We start from the raw sequence: 19,157 nt of genomic DNA on the forward strand, positions 1-19,157 counted from the left end.
CCCCCCCCCCACCCCCCCCCCCCCCCACCCCCCCCCCCCCCCACCCCCCCCCCCCCCCACCCCCCCCCCCCCCCACCCCCCCCCCCCCCCACCCCCCCCCCCCCCCACCCCCCCCCCCCCCCACCCCCCCCCCCCCCCACCCCCCCCCCCCCCCACCCCCCCCCCCCCCCACCCCCCCCCCCCCCCACCCCCCCCCCCCCCCACCCCCCCCCCCCCCCACCCCCCCCCCCCCCCACCCCCCCCCCCCCCCACCCCCCCCCCCCCCCACCCCCCCCCCCCCCCACCCCCCCCCCCCCCCACCCCCCCCCCCCCCCACCCCCCCCCCCCCCCACCCCCCCCCCCCCCCACCCCCCCCCCCCCCCACCCCCCCCCCCCCCCACCCCCCCCCCCCCCCACCCCCCCCCCCCCCCACCCCCCCCCCCCCCCACCCCCCCCCCCCCCCACCCCCCCCCCCCCCCACCCCCCCCCCCCCCCACCCCCCCCCCCCCCCACCCCCCCCCCCCCCCACCCCCCCCCCCCCCCACCCCCCCCCCCCCCCACCCCCCCCCCCCCCCACCCCCCCCCCCCCCCACCCCCCCCCCCCCCCACCCCCCCCCCCCCCCACCCCCCCCCCCCCCCACCCCCCCCCCCCCCCACCCCCCCCCCCCCCCACCCCCCCCCCCCCCCACCCCCCCCCCCCCCCACCCCCCCCCCCCCCCACCCCCCCCCCCCCCCACCCCCCCCCCCCCCCACCCCCCCCCCCCCCCACCCCCCCCCCCCCCCACCCCCCCCCCCCCCCACCCCCCCCCCCCCCCACCCCCCCCCCCCCCCACCCCCCCCCCCCCCCACCCCCCCCCCCCCCCACCCCCCCCCCCCCCCACCCCCCCCCCCCCCCACCCCCCCCCCCCCCCACCCCCCCCCCCCCCCACCCCCCCCCCCCCCCACCCCCCCCCCCCCCCACCCCCCCCCCCCCCCACCCCCCCCCCCCCCCACCCCCCCCCCCCCCCACCCCCCCCCCCCCCCACCCCCCCCCCCCCCCACCCCCCCCCCCCCCCACCCCCCCCCCCCCCCACCCCCCCCCCCCCCCACCCCCCCCCCCCCCCACCCCCCCCCCCCCCCACCCCCCCCCCCCCCCACCCCCCCCCCCCCCCACCCCCCCCCCCCCCCACCCCCCCCCCCCCCCACCCCCCCCCCCCCCCACCCCCCCCCCCCCCCACCCCCCCCCCCCCCCACCCCCCCCCCCCCCCACCCCCCCCCCCCCCCACCCCCCCCCCCCCCCACCCCCCCCCCCCCCCACCCCCCCCCCCCCCCACCCCCCCCCCCCCCCACCCCCCCCCCCCCCCACCCCCCCCCCCCCCCACCCCCCCCCCCCCCCACCCCCCCCCCCCCCCACCCCCCCCCCCCCCCACCCCCCCCCCCCCCCACCCCCCCCCCCCCCCACCCCCCCCCCCCCCCACCCCCCCCCCCCCCCACCCCCCCCCCCCCCCACCCCCCCCCCCCCCCACCCCCCCCCCCCCCCACCCCCCCCCCCCCCCACCCCCCCCCCCCCCCACCCCCCCCCCCCCCCACCCCCCCCCCCCCCCACCCCCCCCCCCCCCCACCCCCCCCCCCCCCCACCCCCCCCCCCCCCCACCCCCCCCCCCCCCCACCCCCCCCCCCCCCCACCCCCCCCCCCCCCCACCCCCCCCCCCCCCCACCCCCCCCCCCCCCCACCCCCCCCCCCCCCCACCCCCCCCCCCCCCCACCCCCCCCCCCCCCCACCCCCCCCCCCCCCCACCCCCCCCCCCCCCCACCCCCCCCCCCCCCCACCCCCCCCCCCCCCCACCCCCCCCCCCCCCCACCCCCCCCCCCCCCCACCCCCCCCCCCCCCCACCCCCCCCCCCCCCCACCCCCCCCCCCCCCCACCCCCCCCCCCCCCCACCCCCCCCCCCCCCCACCCCCCCCCCCCCCCACCCCCCCCCCCCCCCACCCCCCCCCCCCCCCACCCCCCCCCCCCCCCACCCCCCCCCCCCCCCACCCCCCCCCCCCCCCACCCCCCCCCCCCCCCACCCCCCCCCCCCCCCACCCCCCCCCCCCCCCACCCCCCCCCCCCCCCACCCCCCCCCCCCCCCACCCCCCCCCCCCCCCACCCCCCCCCCCCCCCACCCCCCCCCCCCCCCACCCCCCCCCCCCCCCACCCCCCCCCCCCCCCACCCCCCCCCCCCCCCACCCCCCCCCCCCCCCACCCCCCCCCCCCCCCACCCCCCCCCCCCCCCACCCCCCCCCCCCCCCACCCCCCCCCCCCCCCACCCCCCCCCCCCCCCACCCCCCCCCCCCCCCACCCCCCCCCCCCCCCACCCCCCCCCCCCCCCACCCCCCCCCCCCCCCACCCCCCCCCCCCCCCACCCCCCCCCCCCCCCACCCCCCCCCCCCCCCACCCCCCCCCCCCCCCACCCCCCCCCCCCCCCACCCCCCCCCCCCCCCACCCCCCCCCCCCCCCACCCCCCCCCCCCCCCACCCCCCCCCCCCCCCACCCCCCCCCCCCCCCACCCCCCCCCCCCCCCACCCCCCCCCCCCCCCACCCCCCCCCCCCCCCACCCCCCCCCCCCCCCACCCCCCCCCCCCCCCAAGATGGCAGGGGATGATGGGAACTGTAGTCCATAGCATCTGGAGGGCCTATGTCTTAGAGCAGAGGTGTCAAACTCGCGGCCCTCCAGATGTTATGGACTGCAGTTCCCATCATCCCCTGCCAGCATCATGCTGGCAGGGGATGATGGGAACTGTAGTCCATAACATCTGGAGGGCCGCGAGTTTGACACCTGTGTCTTAGAGGCTGTCCCCCCCCCCCCACACACACACCCCTGCCAGAGGAGGTAGGCTATGTTTCTGCTTGTTGGAAAATTGCCCCAAAGTGCTGTAGGTGGTCTCTGGGGGTCCCTGAAGTCCAAAGTCCAGAGAACTTATTCCCCCATCTGGAATTAGAAAGGAATCCTTATTCTGTTGCATCCTCTGCAAACTGCCTCCCAGACAGATCATATTGCAAAAGATATCCCTTTTTTGTTTGGCAGCATTTTGATGAGAACAGAAGTTGTCGAAGGATTTTGGCAAATTTTTGCGGCTCACTTCTGGGAAACTAGAGCTCAGATCTGGTTTGGGTTATAAGTAAAACAAAGTTGGGCATCCCAGGCTAACAACACAACTGTACTGTGTCTCAGAGAAAGAGGTCAGGAGATGTGAGAATTAATCCACCGCGTCTTCCGGGACCTTCGTGGTGTTTAAATGCTCCGCAGGGTCCTAGTGACTGCCTCCCCTGATTCCGATTCTCTTTTAGCCTTAGAGAATCTTATTTAAGCGTCGCTTTTATCGAAACCATTATTGCCTATTCTGTTAAACACCAGACTTTGAAAAAAAGAGTGTTTGTATTGTCCTGGATCGCTATTAAAAAGATTTGCCCTTTTGTAAAGTTGCGCCTACCATTTTGTTTCCCACAACAGGAACGCGAAAGAAAATGGCAGGTGCAACTTTACAAAAAGGCAAGTCTTGCTAATAGAAGAAGAAGAAGAGTTGGATTTATATCCCCCCTTTCTCTTCTGTAAGGAGACTCAAAGGGGCTGACAAACTCCTTTCCCTTCCCCCCTCACAACAAACACCCTGTGAGGTAGGTGGGGCTGAGAGAGCTCAGAAGAACTGTGACTAGCCCAAGGTCACCCAGCTGGCGTGTGTGGGAGTGCACAGGCTAATCTGAATTCCCCAGATAAGCCTCCACAGCTCAGGTGGCAGAGCCGGGAATCAAACCCGGTTCCTCCAGATTAGAGTACACCTGCTGCTAATAGCTGTCCGTGGTGATATAAATGCTCTTGTTACAAAGTTCAATGTTATCAGTGCAGACAATAATAGCTTTGACTGAAGTGGCACTTAAATAAGATTCTGTAAAGCTGAAAGAGAATCTGCACTGAAACAGGATTCTTTCACTTCCACTGTACAATGCACAACCGCACTCTCATCTTTCCCTGAGACAGAGTATAGATACTGTTTCGTTTAGTGCTCTACTTTCTAGCTTCTTTTTCTCTTGGGCCCGTTCCGCACACACAGAATAATGCGTTTTCAAACCACTTTCGCAACTGTTTGCAAGTGGATTTTGCTATTCCGCACAGCTTCAAAGAGCACTGAAAGCAGTTTGAAAGTGCATTATTCTGCATGTGCGGAATGAGCCTTGGTGTTTTAATGTCAAGAACTAATTTTTGTACTCAAATGCAAGAGGAACAAACAACAGGTGTGTCGGGCGGGAGCCTGGCATCAGGGGAACCTGTGTGGCACTGGGAGGGTGAGCAAGGTCTGGATGGAAAGTTACTTTCTCTTCTAAATTGAAACATCTGCCCAGCCCTGACCAGATGGTCGCTTACCTCATCCTCTGGCCTTGGAGTTCTGTCTCACCATTTCACAACTTCCCTTTGTAGTTGGGTAGCGCAGGAAAATGTGGGAGGAGGGATCAGCATTGGGTTGATATATTTGAGGTTTGGGAAAAGAGAATTCCAAGTTGGCTTTTCTTCTTCTGGCCACTGATGCTTTCCAAATAAAGCTTTTTGAACCGAATGGTTTCGTTGTTGGGCCTCAGATCCAGGGTTTGACAAGGTGCTAGTACAGGTTTTTTGCCAATGAAGATTTGGCAACATTTTACAATAAAATCATTCTTTTTTCGGAGGGCATCCAGTATGGAATTTCTCCTGGATCCCCATGACAGTTTGCCGTTGCCTGCCATTTATTTTACAAAATCCTGTTGCATTCCGGCTGGCCAGCGTGAAGTGGAGTCCACCGTTATTGAAAAACTGCAATTAAATATTGAAAAATCAAATATTGTTGGATGAAACTGAAGCAAGATGAAACTTTCGCAGACTGTTTGGGAGAGATTTGAATTCTTTGATTGTGGAAGAGCTGATTTCCACGATAGAGATGTAACACTTCTCGTACTTTGCACCACAGGGATTTAAAAGCAGCCAGGGGGACAGCGGCATTGACTTGAGCGCGGAGTCACGGGAATCCTCCGCTACCTCTTCCCAGCGCAGCTCTCCGTACGGCACTCTGAAACCCGAAGAAATGGGCGGAGCTGGCCTCGTGGACCCCAAGTCCGACTGCCAGAAAGAGCAAGTTTCAAAGCAGTCTGAGAAAAAGGTAACCCGTCACTGGTGCCAGAGGTCTTTGTTATTTATTGTTCATGAATGGAAAATGTTTTGTTAGCCACCTTTTTTCCTAATGGAATGCGAGGCAGCTTACGGCATAGATAAAACACATAAAATAAAATACATAGAAACAGAAAAAACGAAATTTAAAATTGTGAGCCGCCTCGAGCCCTTCGGGGATGAGGCGGCCTATAAGTGCAATAAGTTCAATAAATAAATAAAATTTCAACTTGGGATTGCTGGTAAACTTAACCCAATGCTGTCATAGGAGGTGGGGATGGCCACTAACCTGGATAGCTTTAAAGGGGGTTTGGACAGATTTATGGAGAAGTCGATCTCTGGCTACCAATCTTGATCCTCCTTGATCTCAGATTGCAAATGCCTTAGCAGACCAGGTGGTCAGGAGCAGCAGCAGCAGCAGCAGGCCATTGCTTTCCCATCCTGCATGTGAGCTCCCAAAGGCATCTGGTGGGCCACTGCAAGTAGCAGAGTGCTGGACTAGATGGACTCTGGTCTGATCCAGCAGGCTCTTTCTTATGTTCATAATGTGGTCTAAATAAAGCCATCATCAATTGCCTCTTGAAGATTGAAAGGAAGGGGACCAAGTGCATGTGCCGGGGATGTTGTTTGATAATTGTGGGGCTGCTACTGAGAAGGCCCTCTCACGGACACACCAAGTGAAGTCAGTCAGGAGGGCCTGTCTCTGTGATCTTAATTCCCACGCAGGAACATCTGGGAGAAGATAACCCTTCAGATACCCCAATGCCATGCCATGTAAGGTTTTAAAAATCAAAATCATGTAAGGCTTTAAAGATGAAAACCTTGAATGAGTTTGGATTTATACCCTGCTTTTCTCTCCTGGAAGGAGACTCGAGGCAGCTTATAACTTCCTTCCCTTCTTCTCCCCACAACAGAAACCTTGTGAGGAAGGTGGGGCTGAGAGGAACTGTGACTAGCCAAGGTCACCCATTGGGCTTCATGTGTAGGAGCAGGGAAACAAATCCGGTTCACTAGATCAGAGTCTGCCACTCATGTGGAGGAGAGGAGAATCAAACCCAGTTTTCCAGATTGGAGTCCACCGCTCTTAACCACCATGCCACACAAGCGTGGTGTGGATTGGTAGCCCGTGTCGGCATGAGTCTGGATCTGGTTGCTAGATTTAGGAGGGTTCATCAGACTTGTTGCGAAACTTAGATCAGAGAAGTTTGAAAAGAGCCGAAATAGCTCAGGTCTTACCCACTTCGCATGTCCAGTGGTGTGCCAGGGATAATGCTGATACAGATGCAACCCTCTCCACAAACGCCCCTTGCTTCAATCAGCAGTGCAAATTCAGGAGGGCGAGGGAGGGGAGAAAGTATGGCAAAGCCCCTAGGCCAGTGATGGCGAACCTTTTTGTGACCGAGTGCCCAAATTGCAACCCAAAACCCACTTATTTATCGCAAAGTGCCAACACGGGAATTTAACCTGAATACTGAGGTTTTAGTTTAGAAAAAATGGTTGGCTCCGAGGCGTGTGTTACTCGGGAGTAAGCTTGGTGGTAGTCGGTGGCTTCACTTTGAAGCAACCGTGCAACTCTTCCAACGGGTGAATCACAACCCTAGGAGCGTTTACTCAGAACAAACCCCATTGCCAGCAACCAAGCTTACTCCCAAGTAAAGGATCGCGCTTTAGTTCTTTGCATGAAAATCAGTGGGGTTTAACAGCACTTAACAGGGTTACCTACACTGCTTCCCCAAAACTAGGTCTTAGGTTTAATGCTAATAATCGAGCCCAGCAGCCCAGACCAGCCTAGAGGGGTGGGGGGCAACTCTGTTTGCACGTGCCCACAGAGAGGGCTCTGAGTGCCACCTCTGGCACCCGTGCCATAGGTTTGCCACCACTGCCCTAGGCCTCTCGCCCTCTTCCCATCCTCACTCCCAGCAACTTCACGGAGCATCTTCCAAAACCTCATCTTGTCCTCCCCCAATTCCGTACCCCATTTAATTGTTATGCACCCAGCAAAAGGTCCTCCACCCAAGCCTGTTCTCTTTGGATGTGTTTAAGGTGGGTGGGCACGAGGCCGTCCGCTCGTGTTGGTTGCTTGCTTTTTGAAACTTTAGGGGAGGGGGTTTGTGTCAGTTCGTAGTTGCCCCCTTCCTCCCGGTGTCTCAGTACCTCTGTTCTCCTGTTAAGGATTCGGACCAAGGCTCGAGTCAGAACAAGGATCACAAGCCGGGACCCATCGGCAACGAGCGCTCCTTGAAAAACCGGAAGGGTTCGGAGGGAGCGGAACGCCTGGAAGGCACCATCCCCCCGGTCAATGGGGTGGAGATCCACGTGGATTCTGTTCTCCCTGTGCCACCCATTGAGTTTGGAGTAAATCCTAAAGTGAGGAGTTAATTTGTTTCTTATTTAGGTGGAAGGGGAGTCTTACAGTCTCTTTGTCTTGCTATCTGTGTGTATGTCTCTCTCTGTCTCTCTTTTTCATGAGTTTTTAGGGAGGGGCAAAGTTGACTAGGCCAGAGTTAGAAGAAAGCTTTCGGCCTGCTCAAATACAGTTGCCTTCTAGATTTTCATTCCTGACACAAATCACATTCTTGCTTTTTTTTGTGGGATGTACGGAGAATGGAAAAGATCTTTCTTCTTCCTGCTGTTTTCCTGGCCATCCCTGCTTACAGGCCTGGAAATGCTTGGTTGTTTGAATGACAAATGGGGTTTCCGTATATCTGATCATCTGTGATTAATGTTTTGACAAATTTGTATAGTGGAGAAAGATCTGAGGATTGTCTGCTCAGACTGGCAAGCTTTTTTGGTTGTCTTGGGGGAGAGACCTTCTCCCAGCTTGCGATTGTTTATGGGACATGGGAAGGATGAACCCACATGCATGTGCCTGCAAAGTGTGTGTTTCCCCACAGAATTATGGGTCATACCCACACTTGATTCACCAGCTGCTTTATATTCCTTCTTCTTTATTCTGAATTATTATTACTTCATGAATTTTTCAAAGTTTACACTTGCTGCCCTATCATGAATTAGACTGTCAGACTGTATAGCCCAGTATTATCTACTTTGTCCACCTGTGGTGTTCCAAGGGTCTTCCAACTGTTTGTGAGCTTGAAACCTTCAGCATGGAAGACACATTCCTGTTTGATTTGAGTTTATGTAGTTCCTCTTGTCCAGATATGAGGGCTTGAGGGGGTCCAGCAAGTCTCTGTGTTCCCTGCATGTGTGGTTTCCTCCTAAAGAAGATGGAGAAGAGTTGGATTTATACCCCCCCCCCTTTCTCTCTGATAGGATACTCAAAGGGGCTTACAAACTCCTTTCCCTTCCCTCCTCACAACAAACACCCTGTGAGGTAGGTGGGACTGAGAGAGCTCAAAAGAACTGTGACTCGCCGAAGGTCACCCAGCTGGCGTGTGTGGGAGTGCACAAGCTAATCTGAATTCCCCAGATAAGCCTCCACAGCTCAAGTGGCAGAGCGGGGAATCAAACCCGGTTCTTCCAGATTGGAGTACACCTGCTCTTAGCCACTACGCCACTGCTTCTCCTACAAACTAACTCAGGGGTGGAAGGCAGATTCTACCTTCTACTGGTATTTATAATCGGAGACCCATTCATTCGCAAAGGACGAATCTGCACCATTGGGGTAGGAGATGAAACTTTTCCCAGCCACTGACAGATCAGGCCTTCCGCCGTCTGCCAAGCCCCAACTTAAGTTCTGGTTCTTGCTCCTGCTGAAAGCACGTCAATCCGAACACGTGAGCAACTTGCTTCAATTCAATTGCCTCTTTGCAGGACTCGGATTTCAGCCTACCGCCCGGCTCAGCCTCCAGCGCTGCCACCAACCCTGTCACCAAATTGCAGGATGCCTTAGCCAGCAACGTAAGTGGACCTGACTTATTTGTTCATTGAAAATTCTGGGGGGAAGAATTAGGACTAATGAAAGGAAACACTTCTTCACGCAACGTGTGATTGGTGTTTGGAATATGCGGCCACAGGAGGTGGTGATGGCCACTAACCTGGATAGCTTTGAAAGGGGCTTGGACAGATTTATGGAGGAGAAGTCGATTTATGGCTACCAATCTTGATCCTCTTTGATCTGAGATTGCAAATGCCTTAACAGACCAGGTGATCGGGAGCAACAGCCGCAGAAGGCCCTTGCTTTCACATCCTGCATGTGAGCTCCCAAAAGGCACCTGGTGGGCCACTGCGAGTAGCAGAGAGCTGGACTAGATGGACTCTGGTCTGATCCAGCTGGCTTGTTCTTATGTTCTCTGTGTCTGTTTCTGAACCTCAGCATCGTAAGATGGAAAAGAATCATTTTGCTTCTGATTCTATCACACGCTTTTCGCAGGTGCAGTGGAAATTCTGGGAGATGCATGTAGGCTGTGACGGTCTTTCCAAGTATTCTCCTCCTAATTTGTTTAGGGGTTTAAAAATCCCAGCACTCTGCACTGAGTCCAGGAACAAGTGGGTGCTGGGGAAGTCAGCATCATACCGGTTGTAACTTTTCCTGTCTGCAGGTAGCAATCGGTATTCTTTGCCATCATCCAAGCAAGGGATCTGGGAGTCTTAATAGACCACAAAGTGAACATGGCTGTGATATGGCAACCAAGAAAGTCAGTGCAATTCTGGGATGCACCAATAAGAGCAGACCTGGGCATTATACGGCCCGGGGGCCGCATCCGGCCCACCGCATGACCCTGACTGGCCCTTGTGGCAGACTTGGCCCTGGCCTAAGAGGTCCTGTTTAGAACCGCGCTGCTCACGCTAACCCTCCCCCTTCCCCCTTCCCCCCTCACCTTGTCACTGCGCCCGAAAGGGCCTCTGAGAAAGGCCACACCCCTCGCGCAGTGGCTTCTGGGGCGTTCCCCTTCTTTGAAAGCCCCGTAGGAGCCGGAAGCCTTGGCTGCCTGCTTCTGCGGGGCTTTCAAAAGCACCTCGTCCCCCTGCCTTGCTGGGGAGCGAGGCGTCTTTGAAAGCCCCGCAGAAGCCGGTTGCCTTGCGGGGCTTTCAAAAGCGCCAGTCGATGAAAAAAGTAGGTCAAGGGACTTAAGTTTCCCCACTTGCTTGATTGTCACAGTGGACAACTGTGCAGGTAGGTTAAGCCTGTGATTCTTTGTGCCAAATAGTGTTGTATGCAGAACTGTTGCCACTGATTCCAAGTTGATCTGTGCACCTGTCTGTCACTTATCAGTCCCTATTATGCAGAATTGAGTTCAGCCTTTTGGCCCGGCCCTCCACAATATTTTCTGTTTCTTATGCGGCCCCATGGAAAAAATAATTGCCCACCCCTGAATAAGAGTATAGATTGAGGGAAGTAATTGCACCACTCTGCCTCAGAGACTAGCACACACGGAGCAATGGTTCCGTGTTCTAGGTGAAGGAAAAGAGATTCAAGGTGAAGGAAAAGAGATTTCATTTAAACATTAGGAAGAACTTTCTGACTGTCAGGGCTGTTTGACAGTGGAATTCACTGCATTGGAGAGTGGTGGAGTCTCCTTCTTTGGAGGTTTTTAAGCAGAGGCTGGATGAACATATGTCAGGAGTGCTTTGATTGTGTGTTCCTGCATGGCAGGGGGTGGACTTGATGACCCTTATGATCTCTTCCCACTCTATGATTCCAAGAATCAAGATTTTGTTTTGCCCATGACTTTGATCCATCAGTGGAAAGTTTTAGACCATTGTTTCCCAAACTGTTGATATCTGAAACATGTGTTTTTTTAAATTTAGCACTGGAGGATTTGCTAATTCTTGCATGTCTGCTTTTCCGTGAGCGTGTGAGTTACTTCCTTTAAAAAAAAAAAAGGAAATTCTGCTACCAATTGGGGTCAAGCCCAGCAGCCTACTTTGAGGGCACAGAACTGTGTTGCATCTCTTTATCAAATGCGCCTGTCACTCTCAGTGCAGAAATGAGGTAGACAGTCCGACCTCTATCCTGGTTGGAAGGAGGCACGGCTGAGCAGTGACTCATTCACCGGTGCAGCAGGCAGCCCCTTCTATGAGTGGGGCTTCAATTACCTTGATAGATGACAGATCTCTCCTAGTAGAAGAAGAGTTTGGATTTATCCCCTGCTTTTCTCAACCACAAAGAACCTCAGAGCAGCTTACAAAATCTTTCTCTTCCTCTCCCCCACAACAGTCACCTTGTGAGGTAGATGGGGCTGAGAGAGTTCTGAGAGAACTGTGACTAGCCCACAATCACCCAGCCGGCTTCACGTGGAAGAGCGGGGAGAGCAAACCTGATTCTCCAGATTAGAGTCCTGCGTTCATGTGGAGCAGTGGGGAATCAAACCGGCTCTCCAGATTAGAATCCACCTGGTCTTAGCCACTGTGCCATGCCGGCAAACAGTTTGAGATCTGTGAAGCCATTGATGCTAGACTGTGCCAGAGTTTGGGAAATGTTCTTAACTAACTCAGGAAGGGTAGTCACATCATGATATCGGAAGGGAAGGAGGAGTGTGCATGGTGGCATCATCAGAAATGCGATGTTCATATAGACCAGAGGTGTCAAACATGTGACCCAGATTTGGCCCTCTCAAGCTGAGGTAGCCACCCCCCACCCCTTCTGAAGCCTTCTGAGGGCTCACCAGCTGAGGCAACCACACACCCTTCCCCAGGGCCCAGCCCAACCACGTCACATTTATGTTATATCCAACTCTCATAACATAAACCCTGCTCAAAGGAGAGCCATAATGCTCGCCAGGTTTAATGTTATGCCTTCTGCCTTGTTACATGGCAGATCCAATAAGCAAGAAAAGGCTAAAAGACTGTGCCCATGTAACGATGGCTCAGTTGAATCTCTGGCCCACCAATTACTACACTGTTTCAGATTCAAGGAAATCAGATCCCAGTATGTGAATCTTCCTCCTTTACATTACCCCATCTCCCCAATTTAATTAGATTATACTACTTGTTGGACAATCCTGATCCATCTCTGTATGATAGTGGCAGACTTTCTCCTGGAAATTACTAAATGCCAGTAGATTTCCTTCAACCTAACATTTATTTCCTGTATTGTATATGCTTTTTAATCCGTTTTTTAAATTATTGTTGTACTGTTGTCTATGCCAATAAAGGCTTGCTAAACAACTCTCATAACAAATATATTTGATACCCTTGATGTAGTCACTGATCCGACTGGGTTCCAGCAAGCTAGAAAGGAAGTTGGTGAGACGGAAAGATGACTGAGAATGTTGGTTCTATGTGCTGTAGCAGTCGTGAGGAATGGCTACTTGTGGTTTCAGTCTTTTCCAAGATACGCTAATGCTGAATACATCAATGTGCTCTTGTGCAGGCTGGGCTCACGCAGTCCATCCCTATTCTGCGCAGAGATCACCTCCCGCGGTGCATCAGCCTGAACCCCATGTCTTTCCCTACAGCAGACCTGACTCTTAAAGTAAGTGTGGCATTCGGTGGTAGTGTGAGACAGTTGGGAGATATCTTCCGCACATTCTTCCTGGGAAAGGGTACAGAATGGGCAGATATCGTATGATGCTGTCAGTAGTTATAAAAATGTTAAATTATATTACGCTTATATAACGAGGGCAGCAAGCTAGGCTGAATAGCATGGTTGCTGCGTCATATTGTTTTACTGCATTCAAGCTAACAGAACAAAGGCCATCCCTGCGAGGTTGTCTCTGTGTTCTGTTCGCTGTTTTGAGATTTGCACAAGTCCTGGTTGCCACTCACCAGCTACAGGATGGAATGTAAGACCAGACCCCTCTCTGCTGGCAGTCTTGGGCCCTAATATCTCTCATTCCTTCCTTTGCAGATGGAGTCGGCACGTAAAGCTTGGGAGAACTCTCCAAGCCTGCCAGAGCAGAGTTCTCCCGTAACTGCCGGTTCTGGGATTCAGCCTCCTTCCAGTGTTGGGGCTTCCAACGGTGTCAGCTACAGCTCTTTCGGTGGCGTGTCTGTGCCGCCCATGCCTGTGGCCTCCGTAGCGCCATCTGCTTCGATTCCAGGTATATCTCTGGGCACTTTCGCACATGCTGAATAATGCATTTTCAATCCACTTTCACAATTGTTCGCAAATGGATTTTGCTGTTCCGCACAGTGAAATCCAGCTGCAAAGCAGTGGTGGGATCCAAAAACTTTCGTAACAGGTTCCTATGGTGGTGGGATTCAAACTGGCTGGCCAATGGGGCTGGGCGGGGCATGACGGGGGCGGGGCTGTGGCAAGGACGCAGCCGCTGCGCCAGTCCTTGGGCGAGAAACGAATGCATGCAGGCGCAGGCTGCCATGCACGCCGGTGCACCTCCTGCTAGACTGCTCCAAGTTCTGCGCGCTACTGCTGAGAGGAGGGGCGTAACTAAGGCAAAAATCACGTGGCAAAATCGCCAATTAGTCACCCCCTCTCGGCACACACAAATAATTAGTAACCTACTCTCGGGAACCTGTGAGAACCTGCTGGATCCCACCTCTGCTGCAAAGTACATTGAAAGTGCACTGTTCTACATGTGTGAAAGTACCCTCTCACTGTTTGGTAAGGTTGCCCAGCCACTGCTAATTCTTTCTATCCGTCTGCAGTGAGCATGCCTCTATGCCTGGCCCACATTTCACACTCGGATTAACTATGGTAATGACACTTAGCGTTCATACAGTGTATTCAGTTTTCAAAGTGCTGCCCGTTAGTCATCACACTTACCTTCATGACAGCCCTGTAAGGTAGGCTTATCTTCCTATGCCTTTACTGCAGGTAAATGGCAGGAGGCAACTGAAAGGGTGCCTTGCCAGTCACCGACTAGTGAGTTCATGAGTAGGGTTGCCAATTCCAATTTGGGAAATTCCTGGAGGTTTTCAAGGTGAATTGTGAGGCGGAGGGAGGGAGGGGCCTCAGGAGCAGCAGTAGCGTAGTGGTTAAGAGCAGGTGTACTCCAATCTAGAGGAACCAGGTTCAGTTCCTCGCTCTGCCACTTGAGCTGTGGAGGCTTATCTGGGGAATTCAGATTGGCTCGTGCACTCCAATGCACGCCAGCTGGGTGACCTTGGGCTAGTCGCAGTTCTTCTGAGCTCTCAGCCCCACCTACCTCACAGGGTGTTTGTTGTGTGGGGGGAAGGGAAAGGTGCTGTCTGGTTTCCGGGTTGTATGGTCGTGTTCTAGCAGCATTCTCTCCTGACGTTTCGCCTGCATCTGTGGCTGGCATCTTCAGAGGATCTGAAGATGCCAGTTCCTCTGGAGATGCCAGCCACAGATGCAGGCGAAACGTCAGGAGAGAATGCTGCTAGAACACGGCCATACAGCCCGGAAATCAGATGGCACCCCAGTGATTCCAGCCGTGACAGTCTTCAACAATACATGGAAGGGAAAGGTGTTTGTCAGCCCCTTTGAGTCTCCTTACAGGAGAGAAAGGGGGGATATAAATCGAACTCCTCTTCCTGTCTCTGGCTTTTGTGTGGATTACTGTGCTTTTTTCTCTCCAGTTGTCATAATCTCTACTTTTGGAAAGTTCTGAAACTTTTGAGGGTGGAATCTGGGGACAGCAGGATGGGGGGGGGGGGCGGAGAAGGGGGCTCAGTGAGGTATAATGCAACGTAGTCCACCTTCCAAAGCTTCTGTTTTCTCCAGGAAAACCGATCTCCGTAGTTTGGAGTTCAGTTGTAATTGCCGGAGATCCCCGGGTCTCTCCTGGAGGCTGGCAACCCCATCGGCTGGAAACTTGCCTTTCATTCGTGAAGGTTCATCTGGACGAGAAAGTTCTGGGTTTATAATTCAGTTTTATATACTGCCCTATCCCAAAAAGGCTCACGCATCCCATCTTTGTGCCATATGCACAGATCGGATCTCTTCATGGCTGTCAGCCTGCCACGGGATTGTAGGCGTGCTTGATGCCATGTTGAATTCCAGGAGCATTTTATAGCAAGACCCCAGAGGACGGGATGACGCGCGTTCGATAGGACCGTTGCCCAAACCAGATGGTTCAGAAGTAGTCTCTGTGATGTTTTCAATGGATCCTACTGAGCCCTTTGCTGCGTCTCGTCGACAGAAGGGTCTGAAGAGATTCTCCAACTGAGAGACTCAAATTTTGCCTCCCTCACCAGTTTTTTGGGGAAAAAATACTCGGGTTTAGAATCAGGAGTATGGTTTTAGGGTCTCTTGTGATGGCGTCTTGTATCTGAGGTGCGTTTTTTGAGAAAGGTGCGTACTGCACCCTCTCCTTCGTTTGATGAGCTCAGGGCTGTGCTTGAGAAACACACACACAAAGCCTTTACTGGCATCATACAGTAAAACATTTTGTAACCAGAAACATTTTACAGCCAGAATAACATAGTTGCAGCTCAAATAACCATCATTTAATATAAAAATCTCCCTTAGCAGATGTACCAATTATATCCAACAGAAACTTGGCAACTAATTCAGAAAAATCCTGATTTGATCCATCCAGGAAATACTTTATCCTTTGATCATCTGTCATATCTACATTAAAAGACGTAAACAATGGTTGATATACCTTAAGTATTCCCTATTTGGACAGTGAAACATGATATGCTCTAGTGCAGGGGTAGGGAACCTGCGGCTCTCCAGATGTTCAGGAACTACAATTCCCATCAGCCTCTGTCAGCATGGCCAATTGGGGCTGATGGGAATTGTAGTTCCTGAACATCTGGAGAGCCGCAGGTTCCCTACCCCTGCTCTAGTGTTTCTACTTGTATGCTGTTGCAAGGGCATAATCTTTCGGTCTTTGGTATTTCGTGCTTGACAAACAGAAATATTCTCTTTTCCAAGATGGACTCCCGTTCCATTTCTTTTTATCAACACACACAGGTACGTTCCGGCAAAGTGCAGGATTCCAGAGTTCAGAAGGGGGTTTCCTATGCCTGAGATAGCTGGCCAATCACCTGCAGCTTCTCACTTGCCGTTCTTCAAACATGAACATGATTAATTTCTTGCATTCTTCCTTTTCCGTTCCCTCATTCCAGGTAGCCACATCCCACCCCTTTATTTAGATGGGCATGTGTTTGCGAGCCAGCCGCGCCTGGTCCCCCAGACAATACCTCAGCAGCAGAGTTACCAACAGGTAAGGCGGTGCTTCTATTCCTATGTGTGCATCAGGACACAGTAACATTCCAGATATGAACATCTAGTACAGGGGTCTGCAACCTGCGGCTCTCCAGATGTTAATGGACTACAGTTCCCATCAGCCCCTGGCAGGGGCTTATGGGAGTTGTAGTCCATTAACATCTGGAGAGCCGCAGGTTGCAGACCCATGAAACACATCTGGATACTGTCAACCCTAAGATTAAGATAACAGAGCCCTTCGGGGGTGGGCAGTATACTAAATTTAATAAATAAAATAAAGATTAAGTCTGTGAATGTCCCAGAACTCAAGAGATAACACCAGTGAACGTGGATGATCTCATCTTTCCCTCGAAGTTGCCCTGACTTTGATGGCCTGGGCTAACCTGATCTCAAAAGCTAAGCAGGGTGATCTCTGGTTAGTACTTGGATGGGAGACCACCAAGGAATGCCACGGTTGTGACACGCAGGAAATGGCAAACCACGCTCTCTTGCCTTGAAACTGTACTTCGTCACCATACGTCTGGTGTGATGTGATGGATGAATAACGACCCTAGGAGGGTCACCTAGGAGGGTCTGGTGTGATGTGATGGAACTTATCTCCAACTTGTCCGGAAATGCTGCTCTTAAGTGGCAGATATAATCCAGGAGCAGATGACTCCTCCCCCTCACATTGGAGGCGGGGCTATGCAAACAAACAAGCAATTGGCTCCTCCCTGCCCCTCCGTGCTTTTATCATGGTTTCCGCTGCTGAGTGGATCCTTCTCATCCAGACCTTTAGTTTTCCCTGATGAGAAATTGATCAAAGGCTCTTGGTAAGCCAAAATCAAACCCCCTGTATGTGTCACAGTTCTGGCCTTCAGGGTAGTCTTCACTGAAGAAGAGCATGATGGGGAAGGAAACTCTGTCTGCCTGAGCCATCTGGTTTTTACGTTGCCTTTCTTCCAAGGAGTTCAAGGCAGCATCATGGTCTTCCTCTTCTACTGGTCCTTCCCTCTCAAGTGCAAATGGGTCATGAGATCACAGAAATAATACCCTATCTTCCGATGAGATTATTTCCCTTTGCATCTCTGCATGAGTCAGTGCTGTTGGTTTGCTTCCTTCCAAATGAGGAAGTACTCCTAGAGCAGTGGTGGCGAACCTATGGCACGGGTGCCAGAGGTGGTACTAAGAGCCCTCTCTGTGGGCACGCACAAATAGAGTGCCGCCCCCCACCCCCCCCCCCCCCCCAACATCTAGGCTGCCCTGGGCCGCTGGGCTCGATTATTAGCATTAAACCTAAGACCTAGTTTTGGGGAAGCAGTGTAGGTAACCCTGTTAAGCGCTGTTAAACCCCACTGATTTTCATGTGAAGAACTAAAGCACGATCCTTTACCTGGGAGTAAGCTCGGTTGCTGGCAATGGGGCTTGTTTCTGAGTAAACCCTCCTAGGGTCGTGATTCACCCGTTGGAAGAGTCGCACGGTTGCTTCAAAGCAAAGCCACTGACTACCACCAAGTTTACTCCCGAGTAACGCACATCTCGGAGCCAACCATTTTTTCTAAACTAAAACCTCAGTATTCAGGTTAAATGGCCATGTTGACACTTTGCGATAAATAAGTGGGTTTTGGGTTGCAATTTGGGCACTCGGTCTCAAAAAGGTTCACCATCACTGTCCTAGAGTCAGTCAGCCCACAAGGGCCAGATCCAATACCTTCCCATCAGCCATTACAAAGGGTCGCTACTTATCCATCCCTCTCCAGGATCGGGTTTTTCCACACTGTAAAAATCAAGTGGAGACTCTTGTTCACATTATTCTTGACTGTCCGAGATATGTGGGCATTAGGAATTTCTCTCCCAGGCTGGCCCTAGACAAATCTGAACGTGACTCTGACTGTTCTGTTGTGGAGCTTCTTTTAAACAACACAGATGTCCTGCTCTTGGAAAAAGTAGCAAAATTTCTTTTACAGGTGACACAACTTTCTAAGTAATGTATACTGCTATATAGTCTTCCTGTCTGCGCTTTGAATGTACTCTTGATTTGTATTTCAGAAATGTCTGGCATCGCTCTAGAACCTATTTTTAAATGCCAAATAAAGGTTGTTGTTGTTGTTGAATCAGTCCGCAGCTAGTGCAGAAAATGCAGTAGTTGGTATCTTCTGCAGCCTGCTTGTTTCATTCTTTTACTGCCTAGTCTTTAAAGCCCCAAAATTTAACATTTGGAACTTGTTTCTGATAGGAGGAATAGAAGTCCCAAGGAGCTCCCAGAAGTTTGGTAATTGCTGCTTTAAAGTTGCCAGAGGGGTCCTTAGAATGTATGTTGGCCTTTGTGCTTTTTAATCAGAATGTTTTGGGGTTTTTTTCCCACCACAGGCCGCTGCTGCTCAGCAAATCCCGCTGTCTCTCCACACATCATTGCAAGCCCAAGCTCAGCTGGGGCTGAGGGGCGGCCTTCCGGTTTCACAGTCCCAGGAGATCTACAGCTCCATCCAGCCCTTCAGGTAACAGAACTGGACTCAGCCAGGGGTCCCCATGCTTCAGCGGGGCCTGGGTCTTCTCATTTTGCACTTGTCAAATGGAACCCAGATGATAAAACTGAGAGCTTTTCTGCATTCCATTTTTCCTCGCTGCAGAGTTCCCGTTTCTTCAGTGTTTTTTGAAAAATTCCGCTCAGTGGTCAAGTTGATATAGCAGAAGATCAAATTTAGTTTATTCCCCTGTTGATTTATGCAGCAGTTGTTTTTGTACTCTTAGTAAAAACTGGTGGGATGTTGAATCAGCCACTAAAAGGCACTTTGAAAGCACGCTGAAGAAACAGGAACTTCAAGACAAAGAAAAAGAGGGTGCAGACAAGTCCTTAGATTCAGTCCTTGTCATCTCTGGCTAAAAAATCTCAGCCACGGGTTTTGCAACAGACTTTTAAAAATTATTATTTTTACCCCTCCCATCCCTGAGGGGCTCAGGGTAACAATTCAACATCATAAAACTCTACTACACACAACAATAAATATCCTAAAAACATGATAAAACAGTTTATACAATAT

At 53.8% G+C, this 19,157-nt stretch overlaps 1 protein-coding gene across 1 annotated transcript in view; it reads left to right on the top strand.

Annotated features, from left to right (window-relative positions):
• The window catches only part of PRRC2B (proline rich coiled-coil 2B), a 71,343-nt gene that overhangs the window by 34,463 nt on the left and 17,723 nt on the right, over positions 1 to 19,157 (top strand). The window contains 8 exon segments of the mRNA XM_048512151.1: positions 3,453 to 3,491; positions 4,939 to 5,127; positions 7,308 to 7,502; positions 8,910 to 8,996; positions 12,412 to 12,513; positions 12,889 to 13,081; positions 16,038 to 16,135; positions 18,487 to 18,614. Coding sequence (XP_048368108.1) covers positions 3,453 to 3,491; positions 4,939 to 5,127; positions 7,308 to 7,502; positions 8,910 to 8,996; positions 12,412 to 12,513; positions 12,889 to 13,081; positions 16,038 to 16,135; positions 18,487 to 18,614 — 1,031 coding nt within the window.

Source organism: Sphaerodactylus townsendi, linkage group LG12, assembly GCF_021028975.2.
Source record: "Sphaerodactylus townsendi isolate TG3544 linkage group LG12, MPM_Stown_v2.3, whole genome shotgun sequence".
In the NCBI taxonomy this organism is placed as follows: Eukaryota; Metazoa; Chordata; class Lepidosauria; order Squamata; family Sphaerodactylidae; genus Sphaerodactylus; species Sphaerodactylus townsendi.